At 34.9% G+C, this 20,528-nt stretch overlaps 2 protein-coding genes across 2 annotated transcripts; both read left to right on the top strand.

The window, feature by feature from the left end:
- The first annotated feature begins 824 nt into the window (after positions 1–824).
- On the top strand, positions 825–7,422 carry LOC145114640 (epoxide hydrolase 1-like). The gene is made up of 3 exons (XM_079050696.1): positions 825–1,417; positions 6,699–6,934; positions 7,036–7,422. Exons 1-3 carry the CDS (start codon positions 953–955, stop codon positions 7,280–7,282), a joined length of 948 nt encoding a protein of 315 aa, XP_078906822.1. The 5' UTR covers positions 825–952; the 3' UTR covers positions 7,283–7,422.
- Positions 7,423–14,570: 7,148 nt separating this feature from the next.
- On the top strand, positions 14,571–18,734 carry LOC145114387 (putative F-box protein At1g67623). Its single transcript, XM_079050379.1, has 5 exons — positions 14,571–14,710; positions 14,798–14,954; positions 15,047–15,221; positions 17,185–17,352; positions 18,619–18,734. The coding sequence occupies exons 1-5, from the start codon at positions 14,571–14,573 to the stop codon at positions 18,732–18,734; spliced, it is 756 nt and encodes a 251-aa protein (XP_078906505.1).
- Positions 18,735–20,528: the final 1,794 nt, after the last annotated feature.

Genomic DNA, 20,528 nt, shown 5'->3' with positions numbered 1-20,528 from the left:
ACCGAATAACCAATACGGGTTCGGTTCAGTTCGGGTATTAATCGGTTCGGTTCGGTTATTACCCGAATAACATATACAAGATGATTAAGGACCTAATATAACTGAAAAACCGTATTAGAATTCTATAACCCGAATAATAGAATAACAATGTATTTCTATACATCAACATAAAACATTCAAAGACTAACATAACACAATAACACATTGAAAGAATAACATTTACATAGTAAATTAACATAATGAAAATTAATTTCTTACTTGAGTTTCTTGAATTGGAGTCTATTTTTCCATGACTAGACAAAGTAGGAATTCTTAAATCCTTAGAGACAATAGAAAGAGTTGATTTCTGAAAGTTTGAAACAAGCGGAATGATCGACAAAAGTGATTTCGAGTTTTGAAATAGATGAGAAGATTGGTCGATTTTGAAACGACGAGAACGAACATAGGGTTTTTTTTGTTATGAATGACGAGGATAGAAATGTGAATCGTAATTTTGATTTCTGTCGATCAGAGAAAAAGGAGGAGGAATGCTTATTCGGGTCCGGTATTTAGAACTGAATAAGCTCTTATTTGGGTAACCCAAACCAAATAACCTAAGAACCGAATAAGCATAATGCTTATTCGGGCCTAATTCGGTTCGGTTCGGTTCAGGTTTTCGGGTCAAATTCTCCTCCCTAGTTACTTGGACAACAGACATTTGATTTTTTTAAAATTTAATAGTTTGCACCCTCAATCAACATATCTACTCATAACGGTTCTCCCACTTTTACATTCACGAGCATTATCGATCTTTAATAACATTGTTATTGCTGCCTTTTTTTTTCGGCGTAGCCCCACCGCCCCCACGCACACTCCTCTGTCGAAGGCCGATGGACTACCCAACTGCAAAGCTAACCTTATAAAAAACGAATAATCAACTAACTACAACCTACACACAAAAACAAAAACAGACATGGAGAATATACAACATAAGTCAATCAAAGTAAATGGCATCACTATGCACGTGGCTGAGATCGGAGAAGGCCCTGCCGTGCTTTTCGTCCATGGCTTCCCGGAGCTCTGGTACACATGGCGTCACCAGATGCTGTATATATCCTCCAAAGGCTACCGTGCCATCGCACCTGACCTTCGTGGCTTTGGAGATTCGGAAGCACCGCCTTCCTCCACCAGCTACACGGCCTTCCACATCGTCGGAGACCTGGTGTGCTTGCTTGACTCGTTGGGGCTGGACAAGGTTTTCCTGGTGGGTCACGATTGGGGTGCTATAATCTCATGGTACCTGTGTCTTTTCCGGCCAGACCGTATCAAGGCTTTGGTTAACATGAGCGTCGTTTATAATCCTAGGAATCCCTTGGTGAAACCTGTCCAGTTCATGCGACAGACTTTTGGCGACGATTTCTACATCTGCAGGTTCCAGGTGATTCATGATTACTACCCTCGTTTTCATTTTCATTTTTTTCTTTTAAATAATAAATGTTAGATGAATTCTTTTTGTTAAATTATTATTATTATTATTATTGTTATTATTATTATTATTATTATTGTGGACACATAAATTTTTAAACATATACATCTGGTATCAAAGCTTTTAAATACACAGAGAAAATAAAAATCTACATATTTAAAACAAACACTAGCTGGTAAATGATTTATTCTTTCAAAGGGCACAGGTGGCCATTAGATGGCATGGGGTGGGGGTTAAGTGCCGAGAGGGGTAGTGTGGATGGTTGGTTCGGCATTGGTCCAAGTGGGGATAAGGTTTAGTCTCGATGTTTGTTGGGTCATAGGTAGTGGCGGATGGTGGTGGTGTGATAACGTCATTGGACGTCATGGGCGACATCGAGTAGAGGAATTGATAGGATATGGGAGACAAGTATGTGGAGTCGTCAAAAGAGGGAGAACTCAAAGGTGACATGGAGCGGAAAGGAAAGGGGGTTTCATCGAAAACGACATGGCATGAGATGATGAGTGGATAGGTCGTGACATCTAAAACCTCGATGACAATTCGAGTAACCAAGGAAAACACACAGTGTTGAGAGTAAGGAGAGTTTTTTTTATGTGTGATATGAGGGTACCATAAGCACCCAAAAACTCTAAAGTGGGAAAAGGGTAGGGGTTTGTTGAAGAGTTGGATGAACAAGATTTAATTGTGGGCAGTTACAGATAGGGTAATGTATAAGAGGTAGGTTGTCATATGTAAGGCATCTACCCACTATGTTGGTGGAAGATGAACATGGAATATGAGAGTATGAGTGATGTTATTTAGGGTTCGGGTCATACATTCAGACATTCTGTTTTGTTGGGTTGTGCAAGGACACTATAAAAAAATAATAATAATAAAATAAATAAATAAATAAATAAAATAAAAAATTATTCCACTTTTGGTCTATGAGTGGAATTTGTGGTTATCGAATTCACCCATGCATTGGAACAACTTTATTTCACAAATGAACTGTGTTTTTACATAAGCGTGAAAATATAAAATTTTGGCAAATACATCATTTTTACGTCTTAATGGGTAAATCTAGAGAAAATGGAAAAATGATCCAAAAACTATACTTAGTAGTTTATCCACTGAAACTAGGTAACAGGGATGTCTATAAATTTAAGTTAACAATATTAAACAAGTTTGAAACCTTAGAAATTGAACTAGAAAAAAAAAAGACGAATATGCTTGCTAAGTTGGCAGCATGCCATGACATATTACTAGTGCTTTTATTACAATAAAGACCAATATGCTTGCCAAGGCAGTGGAAGTTGCTACTACTAATCGTAAGACGTGACTGAGGGGCGACGATTGTAAGATTTTATGCCCCGGATGTTGAGACGGCTTGCTATTTTGGCAGCGAGGGTTCCCAGAGTTTTAACAGAAATGATATAGGTTGGGACTCGAATTGGCGTGCAAAATTGTTGGAGAATGTACAGTGTTTAGAGTGGATCACTTGTGTGGGGCACGTTTTAGAGAGACATTGTTTCTCTAAAAGAAGTACTCTCTTCGTCCCAAATTAATAGTCTATGTTTCCTTTTTGGTTTGTCCCAAAATAATAGTCTACTTCTAAAAATAAATATTACTTTTTATCAAAATACATTCCCTTATTAGTTAAACTATCATTGAATTAAATGCAACCATCATGGAATTAAATGCAACAAAATGGTACAATTATCATTTAATTTAATAAAGTTAATGATAATTAATGTTTCCTGAATATTTGTGTTTTTTGTCTATAAATAATTTTGGGATGGAGGGAGTATTAAACATGCTTTGAGGAAGCTCGGGAGAGAAAAACACATTGTCAGATAACAATAGTGATGTTATCAGATTAAGGAGTAAATCTATTGATAAGGTACGTAACAAGCCTTTTCGGAACGGGAGCGTCAATATTAGCCAAGAAATTAGAAAGAAGCTTCATATTTTGGCAATATTGAGAGATTGACCAATCACCTAGAACAATTTTGTGGAATTCATTGTCCAACCATCTTTAATTTCCATAAAAAGGTCTTCGATACTTTTCCACATAGATTGGGGAGTTAGTACCCTTCTTGAGGATCATGGTAAGAAGGGAATAAGTGATATTTCCATAAATCCACATCTTGAAAATAGAGAAAAAATTATGTCATTTTGTGTCGTTGGTTTTGGTTGGAGAGGAGATCCGTCGACATGATTGATATTGTTGTAACAGATGCAATGGGTCTCAACCAGTTCACGCCATACATCATAGCTTAATTTGTTGATTTTTAGGGTTAGTGGGACATATACTTTTGATGGATTTTAGGCATAATAAAACAAACTTAAAACTCTTAAATGTGCATGCAACCTAAAACAAGATCTATGTTTTCACTATTGAACCTATAATTATGAACATCAAAATAAGAACCCTAAAAACCCTAGGTAATTTTCGAAAAACACATAAAGGGGTTTAGGATTACATACCTTATTGTTATTATAGAAAATAACAATGATCCTTGCCTTGTTGAAGCTTTGGAAGCAAGCACCACAAGCGTCATGCCTCTAATGGTTCACACCCAGCTAGCAAGAAGGAGATTATGGAGAGAGAAGGGGGAGAGGGAGAGCAAAATTTCGGCTATTCCTTGGAACAATATGGTGTCCGAAATTTGGAGGCTCTAAGGGTCCTTATATAGTGGTACAAGGAAAGCCTAGATAACCCTAATTTGAATTAAATAATATTAATTCAAATTTGGTAATTATCTACTTCCTATTATCCACATGAGATATTCTAGAAACCCTAGAATATCTCCTCCAAAACCGTCCAAGGCTATACCAGGAAGGTTCTGGAGCCTTTTGTTCAACTATTGAACAATTGCACTTTAGACCCTGCACTTTTAATTAATTTCATTAATCCCGAAGTTAATTCCAACTAATTTCTGATTAATTATTAATTAAATATTACTATTTCTAATTAATATATTATTCTCATAATATATTAATAAATTATTTATTTCAGTTTATTAATCAAATGATAAATCAACCTCTCTCTCCAAAAATCATCCTGTCCAGTTGCTAGGTTTGAGGGCAACCCAAAAGGACTGTGATATTATCAATTCAAGTTTATATCAATTATAGTTATGAACTTACACACCTAATCCAACAATTTTGATGTTGGTAATTTGTATGTTTTTATTGGAAGTATAGGTGGGGTGTCGGCTATTAGTAGGAGAGAGAGAGAGAGAGAGAGAGAGAGAGAGAGAGAGAGGATTAAGAATATGATATCATATTAAACTAAAATAATTTCTTGTGAAGTAGTTTTCCTAACAAGAAAGTACAAAGTATGAGCCACATAGTAGGTTAAGAAATACAACATTAGGCTAACTTTATGAGTTAGATATATGTACACTAATACATAATATATGGCTATTCTTGGAATTGGATTAAGTTTCTATCAGCTGATGCATTGTGTCTTTACGAGGTGTGTTTAAAATATCTAAAATCAAAAAACAGCCAAAAACTGAATTCTAAAAACCAAAAAGTGTACCGATTTTTATTAAGTTACATACTACACAACTACACGTAGGTGATATTATTTATTTTTGTTAATATTTGGAAATATTTGTTTAAACTTTAAATATGAATTTATTGTTTTGACCTTCTAAAATATTGTATCCAAAGATTATCCTCATATAGAATTTTAATATGAAGCTTTTAGTTTCCACACACATTTCTTAATTAGTAAATGATCCATCAGATAACGTGATAAGAATTTCAAAGAAAAACATTTTTTCAGTAGGGTTTAGCTTTAGGTTTAGGCTCATAAAATTAACGAACCAATGGCTTTAGTTAACATTCTGAAATAAAATTATGTTTTGGTTAACTATCATGACCACCAACTATCATGACCACCACTTTATAAATGGAGGCGTGATAAGTCATCTATAGTGTGTGATATTATTATTTTTTCTTTAGAAATGAAAATTCAAAAAATATAGTCCTTATCAAGTGGTATGATCAGTCATCTATAGTGTGTCATATTATTATTTTTTCTTTAGAAATGAAAATTATAGTATTTTAAAATGTATGTACAAATGATCTTTAATTTTGATATACAAAAGGTTGTATAATTAATGGCATGCATTTTCTACATCTCTCATATTAATTTACAAACTCTTAATGATAATTGTAAATATATGTGGAGCCCAATATTGTCTCTCCAAAAGAGTCATGTGGAGAGAATGGGAACTCCAACATATATAGCCACTTATAAGACCGTGTTGCACTGATATGGGATACAATAACGCTCCCCCTCATAGTCGAAGGCTCGATGAGGATAGACAAGGATGTGCTGAGTCACGACGGTGCGGGACGCTGACTTTGATATCATGTAAATATATGTGGAGCCCCATATTAACTCTCCAAAAGAGCCCTTGTGGAGAGAAGGAGACTCTCACATATATAGTCACTTATAAAACCGTGTCGCATCAATGTAGGATACACTAACCATAATGACGGTAAATTTAACCTAATAAATGAAAATCAATTTTGCCAAATGTCATGTTCTCATTGATTTTGCCACATGTCATTTTTTAAAATTTTTTGAATTATTTTTTTTCCACTTGTCATTTTCTTGTAATTTTCATTTTCTTAAATTTAAAATCCATATTTTAGTGAGATTTATATATGTAAAGTAGATCATTCTATTAAATTTCATAATAAATGCTTTACAGTCTTTCAAATATCTTACATTATATATTAAATTACTTACTTGATTTATTATATTCTTTGTATTTATATAAACTTATTATTTTAAAAAATATGTAATTCTTATAATTTTATATTAAACTTTTTTTCTAAACCCGTATAATACACGGGATTCACACCTAGTTAGTAATATAGTAAAACTAATAAGTTCCCAATCGATAAATTTTAATTTTATTGAAAATATTTTTATATTTCTTGTAGGAATGAGAGAACAACATATACACAACTCTTCGAAAAATGGCATGTATAATTCATATATATGACTAGTCATTAATTAAGACTTGGTTTTTCTTGAAATACGTGTGATACCAAATTTAACAAATGAAAGTTTTATTATCTTCCATGATATTTTAGAAAATACTTTGATATATATCTTTATTTTCTTCATATCTAATACAAGAACAGGCATGCATGAACAACAGTATTTCAAATAATTTTTTTTGGAAAATACTAATGTTCTAGAATAGTGTACGTTCGGCAACTACAGGAAATAGGATGGGAAGAAGAGTTTGCAAAAGTGGATACCAAAAAACTATTGGCGTCATTTTATTTCAAACGAAATCCAAGCCCACCAATGATGCCTAAAGACTACGCAAAGTTGTTTAAACCACATCAAACCACGGTACCTTGTTGGTTCACGGAAGAAGACCTCGACTACTTTGCATCCAAATATCATGCCACGGGATTTGCAGGACCATTCAATTACTACCGTTGTTTTGATCTGTATGTAGTCAAACTAACTTGCTTAATTAATTATTATTTATTGTGTAATTTGACGTTTTAGGGATACCTATCTAACTGGGTTCTAACTGTTTTGATTGCAGAAACTGGGAACTATGTGCAGCATGGACGGGATCTAAAATTGTAGTCCCCGTGAAATTCATAGTAGGAGACATAGACATGACGTATAACTTTCCAGGAATAAAAGAATACATCCATGGCGGTGGATTCAAGGAATGGGTAACGGGACTGGAACAAGTGGTGGTCATGGAAGGAGTTGGTCACTTCATCAATCAAGAGAAGCCACAAGAGATCAACAACCACATTTACGACTTCATTACCAAGTTCTAGCTAATTCATAAGTGTGTGTGGGTGTATGTTTTCTTATAATTTGGATATGATTTATGTAGCCACTCCATATGTCACTTTACTTTACATTCCAGAGTTTTCACATTAAAATTTACCTTACATTCAAAAGTTTTCATGTCAAACTTTACTTTACAATCAAAATCATGCAAATGACATGTATTCAATGCATGTTCTTACACTGTTACTTTTCATTTCCATTCTTTTACTGTACATGTTATCTACTAGTTACCACATCTTCTTTACACTTAATTGAAGTCTAATCACTTTTAGTGATATTCCAATTCTAGACCAAAATGGGAGGAACAAATTGTTGAATCTATATGCTCAAGAATCATTTTAGAATGATGTTTGCTAATAAAATATTATCATATAGGGTCGCTGTGAATACAAGGATTTGTTCGGACAAGGTTTGACAGCTCAAACCTTGAATTAATTTAAGATCAATTTCTGCTTGTAATGAAGATCCAGTCAAGTCTGGTAAACCAGTGTTGTCTCAAAATAGAGATAATCAACAAAGTGCTCAATATGGAATAATAATAAGTATGAACAATGTAAAGTAATTCAAGCACAAGAAAAATGTAAGAGAAAATGAATGACTGAATGATTTTTGATTAGAGTGAAAAAGGTGCACACTTCTCTATCTTGATATAAAGATGACAACTCCTTAAATAGGCAAGGAGTGACTAAAAGACAAATCAGATAAAGTACGCATGGACTGAGAGACTTCTGAAGATCAACAAACTGACACAGCCGTTGTTGTTGATCTTGTATCTTGTACTATACTAGAAAACAATAAGAACAATACAAAATAGTACTTGCAATAATTAATGCATTACAGACACAAAATGTTTCTAAACAACCATAGATCTCAGACAAGTCTTCACTTCGAAACATATTTACTTCAAACTCAATCTTTATATCGGAAGATTGAGTTTGAAGTAAGGATCACTTTTCCATGTTCCAACAATCTCCCCTAATTGACCTTCATCTCAGATTGCATAAGGATCACTTTTCCATGTTCCAACAATCTCCCCTAATTGACCTTACCAATCTTTTGACTTGTCACTTGGCTTCATCAAAGATAAACATGTAAGCACTCTGGAGCCAGCTTCGGGCCTCAATGTACCATTAGAGATGCTCAATAAATTTCTTCTTGATGTATTCAGAAGAATCACTCTTGGCAGCATTTGAGATGAACTTTTGAATAATCTTGGTTGGAACAAGATGTTTGTCAAGAACTCGGAAAAATTCTTTTCCACTTGTCTTTTTCTTGAGATAGAAAAAACCAAGTTCAGGTTCTTCAATAGGGCCTTCGGCTAAGATTTGAGCTTCACGAAGCTCAAGACTGATTTTAGCCAATAGATTTTCAGTTCCGAACAGGTGAGCAAACTCCACATCGGATTTATAATATTCAACAATGTAATCCTTAAGAAAACTGATAGCAGTGTTGAAAGCTCTAATTCTAGATTCATTTGTCTGACGATCTTTGATATCAATAGCCATGGTAAGAATGTCATTCGGATTCATCGAAGGAAAGTCGGCATCAATGATTGTAACAGTGGTTTCCTTGTTCCCGAGATATGAAATATCTATAGAGAAGACAGTCGAGATCAAACTTGCTCTGAACCTTTTTACCATAACCAACATTCTTGGTAATTCTTTTCCGAGACCACGCTTCCTTTTGATGCCATGCATTAATGGAATAAAAGGTTCTCAATCTCTCACGCTCAGTTTGGATGATGGTTTGTGGATCATCGGATGGATGCAATGGTGCGAACTTGATGTAATAGCGTCCTTGGGGAGGGATTGGTAAGTCAAGTTGGTCTGAGTCATTTGTTGGAAGATCAAAATACATGAAGGGCATAAAGTTGATGTCATGTAAGATTCCTTCTCGAAAAAGAGGAGAAATGTTGAACATCGGATTGGGATTATCTTTTAATTCTTGAATCCGAATGCTTTCTTCTAGAGCTTGTTGCATTTGTTCTTTGGACCAACCCTCGGCCTTTTTCAGCGACTTCACTGGGTTGTCTGATTCGAAAGCGATCCTTTTTCCCTTGTCTTAGATAGGATCTTCTTGAGTAGAAATAAAGGAAATGATTTGTTGACCGGATAGAGTGATGAGCAGCTCGGATGGAAGAGTAACCAAAGACTCTTCAGGAAGCTCATTAGGTTTCCTAGTGGGAGAACCTTTATCAATTTGGATAATCCCCAGAGCAGGAATTAGAGGAGTCATTGGCAGAGTGGTTCGGAAAGCATCAATAGTAAACTTTGTTTTTAACTTTTCCATGTCGCGACTCCTTTAGAAGGATTCTGATAGAGATGATGGCCAAGAGACTGAGGACCATTTCTTCTTAACTTCTTTCGAAAGGATTTTGGTGATGACAGTTTGTACCCTGATCGATTGAAGTCCAAGAATCGCATTACTCACCAGATAATTTTCATCAAATTCATATTCTTCTTCAAGAACTTCTACTTGGACGATTTCCTCATCGGTAGTTTCATCTCAAATCTCATATTCCGATATAGGTTTCCATTGAACTATATTCTCTCCCCCTCTTGCATGGGAATGCCATGTCTCCGATGCAAGCAATGCATCTGATTGCAAACTGTCTAACTGTTCCAACACCCGTTGAAAGCTAATGTTGATTTGCTTAGAAAGTGAATCATAAGCATCGATAGGTGGAGCTTGGGCTTTGAGATGGTCAAAAGCTTCTTACACGATTAACGGAAGCTCATCAAACTTGTGGTTCGGAGTATCCACAAAGTGTTGAGCTGATCGGATGACCTGATGGGTTTTAGGCATAACAAAAAAAACTTAAAACTCTTAAGTGTGCATGAAACCTAAAACAATATCTATGTTTTCATTATTGAACCTATAACTAACACTACAAGAAAAACGTGATTTTGCTACGGAAGGAATCCGTTGTGAAAAGCTGAAATTCCGTTGCAAAAGACGAATAGCGACGGAATTCTATTTCCGTCCCTAAAAAGGCCATAGCGAGGGGTTTGCAACGGAAACGATAATTTCGTCGCAATTGTGACAACGGAATGAAATCCGTGGTAGACGGTATTCCGTCGTGTATTCCGTAGTAGGTTTCCATCATAAATTCCGTGGTAGTTCTTCCGTCACAAATTCCGTTGTAGTTAATCCCTAGCAAAATCCGTGGTGATGAATCCCTAGCAAAATCCGTGGTGATGAATCCCTAGCTAAATCTGTGCTGATGAATCCCTAGCTAAATCCGTGGTGATGAATCCCTAGCTAAATCCATGGTGATGAATCCCTAGCAAATTCCGTTTGATCACTTCCTAGCAAATTTCGTGGTCATGAATCCCTAGCAATTTTAGTGGTGTATATATTATATACCAGATTCAATATGGACCGATGGATAATTGATTTATAAATTATATCCAAATAATTTTGTAGTAATATATGAAAAACAAAAAAATCATAACCATCATATCATAAAATAACAAAATAATTATTTATTACATTGAAAAAAGAAAGTTGCTACTCTAAAATACATAATCTTCAATAAACGTATATCAACCTACTACTCTTGTTGTTTTGTAAAGCCATTAATAAGATCCAATGCTGTTTGAAGTTGTTTTTCAAGATACCCGACCCTTGCTTTGTTTTCCTCTTGTTGGGCGTTCATCATTTCTTTAAGCTCTTCGTTTTGCTGTTGTTGTTTAGCAACAAGCTCCCTCATTTCTTCTATTTCATCATTTTTTTCTAGAATGTAAGTTACATCCGTTTTATCATTCCTATTGGGAACCGCCTTTGCAAAAGAGCCTAATCCATAAAGTCTTCTTTTTTTATCATGACCACCTACACCAGCATAAAATAACTTGTCCTCCTCAAATTCAACACCTTCAGCTTCCAACTCTTCCCGTTTTTCTGTATAGGCCGCCTACAAAATAAAAATATTATAAGTTAAAAGATATCAAATTTAGGAATGATATTATGGAGTAGCTACAATATAAAAGTTAATTTAAACTGAAATGAATATTACATGAATTTGTCTATCTTTTTCATTTGTGAAAGTGACTCCATCATGATTCTTAGTGTGTGTATACAGGAACAATTCACTATGGGGTGGCTCGTGTCCTAATTTCCTCTTCTGCATAAATACCATATAAAAAGTCAAATATACAGATAAACATATGCAAACATTGATATGATGTACCACTTAAAAAATTACAAAATCAGAAGCTATCTTCAATTGACATGCGGATCCAGCGTTATGTGTGGGTTTTGCTACTCCATCAGCCACACCGTTACGCCAAATCTTCTTGTTCTGCTCAGATTTTAGCTTGTATTCTTCTGTATTCCATTTTAATTGCCAGGAGTTCCAGACTTCCTGTGGAATATGAGCTGGTTTAAAGCCATGTTTGTTTCTTTTTGGGTTCCTCATGTTGAAGAGATATTGACCATAACTTTGTGCCGCTTTCCTTGCCTAAGCTTGCCTCACCAGCGGGTCTATTGTCTCATCCCAACAACATTTTTTCTACACATTAACAATATAAACATAAGTTGAAGTGTAAATGTTTACCAAACAACAATTTATCACTTATAGTTACCTGAAACTCCTCCCAATATAATTCACGCATTTCTTTGATTACTTGTGCCCAAGCGTACCCTTCTGGATCTACTCTTTGTTTAAAGGACTGACTAATAACGTGTGCACAAGGGCCTGGTGGCATTAGCCTGCAAGTAATCATGTGATGTGTTTGGTTATGAATTGATATGTAGGTGTAAACAAAAATTTAATACATAAAAAAAAGTTGTAATTAAGATTTGAATTGGTAGCTCACGTATTTTTCCAAACATGAACATTAAAACGTCCATCTGGTCCACAATCTTCAGAGGAATTGTTTTCACATTCTACACTTTCTACTACAGATCCACTCATGGGTGGTTGTGTTGGTGATGGGGTAGATTCTGGGATAGGTGTTGTTGATGGGGTATATTCTGGGGTAGGTGTTGGGATAGATGTATATTTTGAGGATGTGGTAGTTCCTTTACTTAAGTAGGGTGTGGTAGTTATTGTAGTTGTGGAGGATGGTAATGTAGATGCAGGTTTTGAGGTTGTAGTAGTAGATATAGGTGTTGATGATGTGGTAGTGGGTGTTGGTGTTGTGGATGGTTTAGATGATGTAGATTCTGAAGTTTTCGTTATTGATGTTCGTGTTGACGATTGTATTGTTCTAGTTTCTGAAGTTTTAAATGTTTTTCTAAAGAGGGTGTGGATGTTTTAAGTGATGCCGAGGAAGTGGTAGTCATGGGTGATGTTAATGATATAGGTTTAGGGGTTTTGTTGGTAGATGTTATAGGTGCTTTGGATGTGGTTGTTGGTATTGGCAAGTCGATTTCTTCATCTTGTAACTGTCTGTTTATGAATTTTGCAGCAAAAATCCTGTTGCGTTTCATAACTTGTGGTGCAATGAATTTAGTTGGCTTCACACCGGATGCTCCTTTTGCTTTAGAGGTCGCCATTGGTCAACATGGTAGTTGCTTAAGGTGTCCATGGTTGACATATGGATGACATATGGGCCATTGGTCAACATGGTTGTTGCTTATGGTGTCCATGGTTGACATATGAGCCATTGGTCAACATGGTAGTTGCTTAAGGTGTCCATGGTTGACATATGGATGACATATGGGCCATTGGTCAACATGGTTGTTGCTTATGGTGTCCATGGATGCCATATGCGCCATTGGTCAACATGGTTGGTGCTTATGGTGTCCATGGTTGACATATGGGCCATTGGTCAACATGGTAGTTGCTTAAGGTGTGTATGGTTGACATATGGATGACATATGGGCCATTAGTCAACATGGTTGTTGCTTATGGTGTCCATGGATGACATATAGGCCATTGGTCAACATGGTTGTTGCTTATGGTGTCCATGGTTGACATATGGGCCATTGGTCAACATGGTAGTTGCTTAAGGTGTCCATGGTTGACATATGGGCCATTGGTCAACATGGTTGTTGCTTATGGTGTCCATGGATGACATATGGGCCATTGGTCAACATGGTTTTTGCTTATGGTGTCCATGGTTGACATATGGGCCATTGGTCAACATGGTAGTTGCTTATGGTGTCCATGGTTGACATATGGGCCATTGGTCAACATGGTAGTTGCTTAAGGTGTCCATGGTTGACATATGGATGACATATGGGCCATTGGTCAACATGGTTGTTGTTTATGGTGTCCATGGATGACATATGGGCCATTGGTCAACATGGTTGTTGCTTATGGTGTCCATGGATGACATATGGGCCATTGGTCAACATGGTTGTTGCTTATGGTGTCCATGGTTGACATATGGGCCATTGGTCAACATGGTAGTTGCTTAAGGTGTCTATGGTTGACATATGGATGACATATGGGCCATTAGTCAACATGGTTGTTGCTTATGGTGTCCATGGATGACATATGGGCCATTGGTCAACATGGTTGTTGCTTATGGTGTCCATGGTTGACATATGGGCCATTGGTCAACATGGTAGTTGCTTATGGTGTCCATGGTTGACATATGGATGACACATGGGCCATTGGTCAACATGGTTGTTGCTTATGGTGTCCATGGTTGACATATGGGCCATTGGTCAACATGGTTGTTGCTTATGGTGTCCATGGTTGACATATGGATGACATATGGGCCGTTGGTCAACATGATAGTTGATTATGGTGTCCATGGTTGACATATGGATGACATATGGGCCATTGGTCAACATGGTTGTTGCTTATGGTGTCCATGGTTGACATATGAAGGACATATGGGCCATTGGTCAACATATATCATTTGTGCCGGTTGTGTATTAAAATTTAAAATTTTCAAATACTTAATTTTGTAGGAAATATTAATTTTTTAAATAATTTTATTAATAATTTAGGGTCCCCGATTAATCCCTGCTGAGTCTGATTAATCGCTTATCGCCAGTCGACCGCCGAGCAACCGACGAGCGATTTTTACAACCTTGATTAATTAAAATAGAAATTGATTTTTCTTTTAAATATGAGTTTTTACAAAACTACCATTACTAATTAAATACGAGTCATTGTATGTATTAGGATAATTTGGTCATTTTGTAATGGAACATCTTCTAGGCGCCATAATGTTTTCCGACGAAACACGTTGTTTCAGTTCTTCACTCTGAAATTCAGTCACTTTGAAACATCCCCAACTTAAAAATTCCGACAGACAACAAAACCCTAAAATCAATTTCGCAGAATCGTTATCTTAGTGAATGTTTATTATTATGGAAGCCAATACTTCATCTAAGATTCAATCAAGAAATCAAACGAAATCGCTATCAGACATGCCATTTGAAGTGATGGAGAAAATAATAGTCGACTTGGCAAAAATTTCAGCAGTGGAGGCTTTCAGGATGAAGAGTGTGTAAGTTTTGCCTTTGATCATTCTATTTTACAAGTGTATTTGAGTTGTCTTTTACATTATCGAGCGAATATTGTGTTTCATTTGCAGTTGCAGATTTTTCAACGAGGCAGGAAAAACGGATGAAGTATATAAACATATGGAGTTAGATGGATTACGATTTCGTGTTTGCTCTTACCAGAAACATACAGTTGTCAATAAATACATAGAGATGAGAAACCCAAATATTCTATTCAGGAATGGATTGGTACGTTGTTGTATATATGCATAGTAGTAATTAATCTGTTACTTGTTTTGCATAACTTTAACTAGAAATTATGTGTTTAATGTTTTTTTCAGATGGAGTTATTTTTCTTAGAAGCTGAACATGAAGGGAAAACGATGCTTGAAGAAGCATCTGCATTGGGACATTTGGATTCAATATTTGTCCTGGGAATGATGCTGATGGCTGAAGGGAGACATAGGAAGCACAAAGCTTTGGACATGTTGAACAATGCGTACCGCAGAACAAAAGGTAAGTGGAATCTTAGAGCAACTTGTTCTAAGGTTCATCTCCACTTAAATAGGGAGGGGAGGAAACATGTACACTTCCATGGCTTCCATAGATCTTGTGCATTGCATAAGTCTGTAGGTAGTGTGTCAGACGCTTTTGTGAATGGATACAAATGGGTGTTTATGTGTGACATTTGTTTATGGGATGCTTGTTTCGTTAGGTTTTCTAGGGAGTTTGGTATAATTTATGAGTAGTTTGTTGATATGTACTTTCATATTATGACAACTAATGCTATGTAGATTCTTTTGGTTTAATATAAGGGACTAAAAGAGTTAAAGTTTGGAATGATGTTTGAATGATGTTTAAATAATGTTTGAAATTTGAATAATGTATTTTGGACTTTTAATATTAGTGTTTATATTGTATTGTGATTATAGTTGTATGTCGCAAATGTTTGTTCTTTCCTAGTATTAAATACATATAAAATACATTTTTAAAGGCATAAACAAACATGTATTTTATTTTGGACTTGGTAATTTGGTTTAATATCAACTAGTGGAGTACCCATGCTTTTCATATGGTAAAATTGTAGAGGAATAAAAGTGGCAACAAAAGAAAAGTATTGTGTCTAAAATCTAATGAAAATAAGTTTACTATTAAAATCTTTTTCCACTTTTAATATGTATATTAGTACATGAATATATACTAGTAATTTGGTGAAATGTTAATATAAATGTATTACATTATGGATTATGATATATATGTTATTTTTGTCTTTTTCATTTTAACAATCAAAAGTCCAATATTACCTAGCTATAAAAGGCTATAATATTTGAATATGTGTTTTGACACAAATACCCTTAGTATTCACATATTTGGAATGATTTCAGGGGCAATTTGGTCTTTTTGCACTCTAAATTGTTAAGGCGCCATCATACATCCGACGTCACGCCGGCGTTCCAGTTCTTCAACCATTCATAACATCTCAACTTTTCCGGACGATAAATTTGTATACAAACTGTAAAAACCCCAAATCGTCTTAGAATAATCGTTCTCAAAAACGATTTTCTCCGATAATAGAGACTCATGTACTCCTCTCGACCAAATCAACATAAAGTAAGTTTTTTTCCATACCCTGTTACACTGTCTATCATATTTACGCTTACTTTTTAAAAAAAAGAAATCGAAATCAACTACTCCAATGTGTATTTTGTAAGTAGAATGTCGAATACTAGAAGTCGCCTTTTGTTAGATGATCTCCCACTGGAGCTTTTGAGTCGGATATTTGTAGTATTAGGGTCAGAATCTGCGAAAGACATCGTCTCTGCAAGACTTTGGTAATTATCAATAAACATCAACTAATGAATGTATATTTGATGAAATAAAACTTTATTTGTTTGTTATTTACTGTGTATTTAAATTTTTGAAGTTCAAAGAAGATGTATGAAGGAGGGGGTGATCCTCAAGTGTACAGAACAGCATGCATTGACATGTTTGAAGGAATGGGTCCCAAAACTCTGAAAGCTGATTCATTTATACGCACATGTGCATTGCATAATAACATTGAAGTCATGTATAGACAAGGAATTGTATGTGTAATTTCAGTAATTATATGTAATCTAAATATACCATTTATTAATATTTTGTGTCATAGATGTTATATATTGATATTGTTATTCTGTCAACAGGATGAGTACTTTTATTATGGCAATTTTGATTTAGGATTGACTTTGTTGAGAAAAGCAGCAGATGAAGATCATCTTGAGGAAATTTATTTGCATGGAATGATCTACATTTCAAGAGGGCCTCATTAATGTGATGAAGGTATGTATATATGGTATATATGTAAATTAAATTATATATATAGTTAATTAAGGCATGTTTGTAGTTTGGGGTTAGTATTTAGTTGTGTTGTGTTGTATAATATTTACTATTTTATTGAAAAGGGTACATTGGATTAATTGATGGATATTTTATTGTGTAGGTTTACAATTACTTGATGCCTATTTTGGCTGGGCAGTTCCGGATGATGGGGAGTACACGGGTGTTGTTGATAGTGCCAAAGAGTTGTTGTGGGCTATTGATGTTGTTCATAGACTTACAACGAATAACATCACATTCCAATGTCAAGAACCACGTCATTTTGTTAAAGGTGAATTAGCAATAGGCCATGAAGAGGATGAGGATCGACAAAGATATTGCACGGTTTGTCGTTGGTATGTAGAGTATGGTAGGTTTGTATATTTCTTAAAAATATTAATGGTTGATAATAGAATGGACATTGAATATTAGTGTTCTTATTGTATTGTATATGAAGTTGTATAGTACTACTATAATTTTATTTTGGTTCTGTTAAAAGGGCATTTTAGTAATTTTCTTGCTATGTTGTTTGAGTAGGATGAAGTATTTGTAAAACCCATGTTATTTTTGTGATGAAGTATAGTTAATGTAATTAAAAATAAGTTTGTAATGAATTCGTTATTAAGGAAAATAATCTACATAGATTATATATACTTTAACATGCCCGGTTAATGTAATTAAAAATAACTTTGTAATGAATTCGTTGTTAATTATTCATTATAATACTATGTTTTCAATAAATTATACACAACTTGATTAGCACAACTGGCTTAACCGCGCCCTTTTCTAGCATAAGCTTAAGTTCGAGTCTGCTTGCCAGCAATATCTATTCATTTTTACATTTTTTAGCCATTAGTTTATGCCACATATTACCAATTCAAAAACATTTCATTCAAACCATATCTTACAAACTCCAATGATCATAATAATAATTCATCCATAGTATAACAAAATTAATTAAGCATACAACATCCCAATAAATGTCGTCACAAATTAGCTACGCGTTTTGTTCCATAGCAAAACAAGCAAACGAAATCATATTCCATAGCAGAATTTCCTAACAAATACCTACGAATGGTACTTCCATAGCAATTCAACTATGGAATTGGTTTCCGTCACAAACTCCGTTGCATATTAACCACGGTGATGAATTCCTTAGCAGCAGTACAACGGAAAGTGATTTGGTAACAAATATAGTTGGAAAATTGCTACGAATTTTTGTTCCATAGAACTATCGGTAGCATAATACCAACAGATATGGAGTCGGTAGCATTTTCCCTAGCAACTCCCACTCTCGCTACCAGAAATAAAATCCGTAGACAATCTGGTAGCAACATTGCTATGGAACGACATTCCATAGCACGATCCATTGCAGATTAACAACGAAAATACGTTCCATAGCAACCTTCCCTAGCAAAATCGCGTTTTTCTTATAGTGTAAGAACATCAAAAAATGAACCCTAGAAACCCTAGATAATTTTCGAAAAACACAAGAAAGGGTTTAGGATTACATAACTTATTGTTATTATAGTAAATAATAATTATCCTTGACTTGTAGAACCTTTGGAAGCAAGAACCACAAATGTCGTGCATCTAGTGGTTCACACCCAATCCAGCAAGAAGGAGATTATGGAGAGAGGAGAAGGGAAGACAAAATTTCGTCTATCTCTCTAAGTGAATGAGTGGCCGAAATATGAAGGATTATGGTCCTTTATATATTGGTACAAGGAAGCCCTGTATAACCCTAATATGAATATAATAATAATAATTCAAATTGGTAATTATCCAGCTCCATATTTATTCACATGAGATATTCTAGAAACCCTAGAATATCCCTCCTAAAACCGTCCACCCTATGTGTGGAAGGTTCTGGAGCCTTTTGTTCAACTATTGAACAATTGCACTTTAGACCATTCACTTTTAATTAATTCTTTTAATCTCAAAATTAATTCCAATTAATTTCTAATTAATTATTAATTAAATATTACTATTTCTAATTAATATATTATCCTCATAATATATTAATAAATTATTTATTTCAATTTATTAATCAAATAACAAATCAACCTCTATCTCTAAAAATCATCTTGTCCAATTGCTAGGTTTGAGGGCACCCAAAAGGACTGTGCTACTATCAATTCAAGTTTATACCAATTATAGTTATGGACTTAGACACCTAATCCAACAGTCTCCCACTTGGATAAGTCTATAATTATAATTCCAGTATAACTTCCAGATCGATCAGCAAATTGTAGCTTCCAAAAGCAATTGTCGAACTCTGACCCATTCAGTTACGTGTCCTAAGATAAGTGATCATATAATCCTCTGCTATGCAAGATATCATTCGGACATGAGACATGGAACAGAATCAATCTCAATGTCCAATACTTTGTTTCCCGATTTCTGATTTGTAATGACATATAACTTCTAATCGAACACATCAATTTAGTCTTGTCCGGCCCTGGCACTATAAGTCAACACCAAATCACCGAGGGGCCCAAAGATATCGCTTTTCCCGTTAGGGAAAAAGGAACGAATAAACTTTGACTTATATGCTTGCATCATTTAGTTATCAAATCGTGCACAACAATACGTTTTATAACATCAAGTTACTAATGCATTTACGTATCATCAATGCACAACTGACTTGTAAACCACAACTCATATATCGCCGTTTTAAGATTATAAGCTATTATCGTCTCAGAATTACTCAAGATAAATGTTGGATTATGTGTCTAAGCCCATAACTATAATTGGTATGTACTTGACCCGATACAGCATGGTCCATTTGGGTTGTAACACTCTGGAACAATTTGATAGGATGGATATTTGAGAAAGAGGTTATTTGTGATTTATTAATATATTATAAGTATAATATATTAATTGAGAAATCATATTATTTAATTAGTATTGATCAAGAATTAATTTGGAATTAATTTAGTGATCAAAATAGACTAATTAAATTTGCAGGGACTGATTAGGTAAATCAGTAATATTTATAGTTTGGGCTAATGATCCATGTTGATTAGAAATGGTCTAAATATTTATGAGGATCAATGAAGAGTTAGTCCATAAGGCTAATAAGTTATTGGATTAAAAGCCCAAGTGAATTAAGATTTACAAGTTTAAACCTTAAGGATTCCAAACTATAAATATGATCCCTAGCTTGCTAAAATCGGCCCCTATGAGTCTAAGAGAACTATAACCGATTTTATGTCTCCATACTTCTCTCCCAAATTCCTCCCTTGTTCTTGGTTTGTTATAAGACATTTGAGGCATCACACTTGAGGTGCTAGGCTCTTGAAAGACCAATTCCTACAAGCTACAATTAAGAGGCAATCATCTAACTTACTTTTATGATTCATATGTCAAATTGTATGCTAGTTGTAGGTTTCAAGCTTTGGAAATTTTTGTTGCATTTATAACTAGAGAAAACTTAGATCCAAAGCTATTAGGGTTGTATGTGCA

This window comes from Lactuca virosa, chromosome 5, assembly GCF_052849685.1.
Source record: "Lactuca virosa cultivar CGN04683 chromosome 5, Lactuca_virosa_CGN04683_v6, whole genome shotgun sequence".
Lineage (NCBI taxonomy): Eukaryota > Viridiplantae > Streptophyta > Magnoliopsida > Asterales > Asteraceae > Lactuca > Lactuca virosa.
The sequence above is the reverse complement of the archived record's forward strand: the minus strand, read 5'-3'. Positions and strand labels throughout refer to the sequence as shown.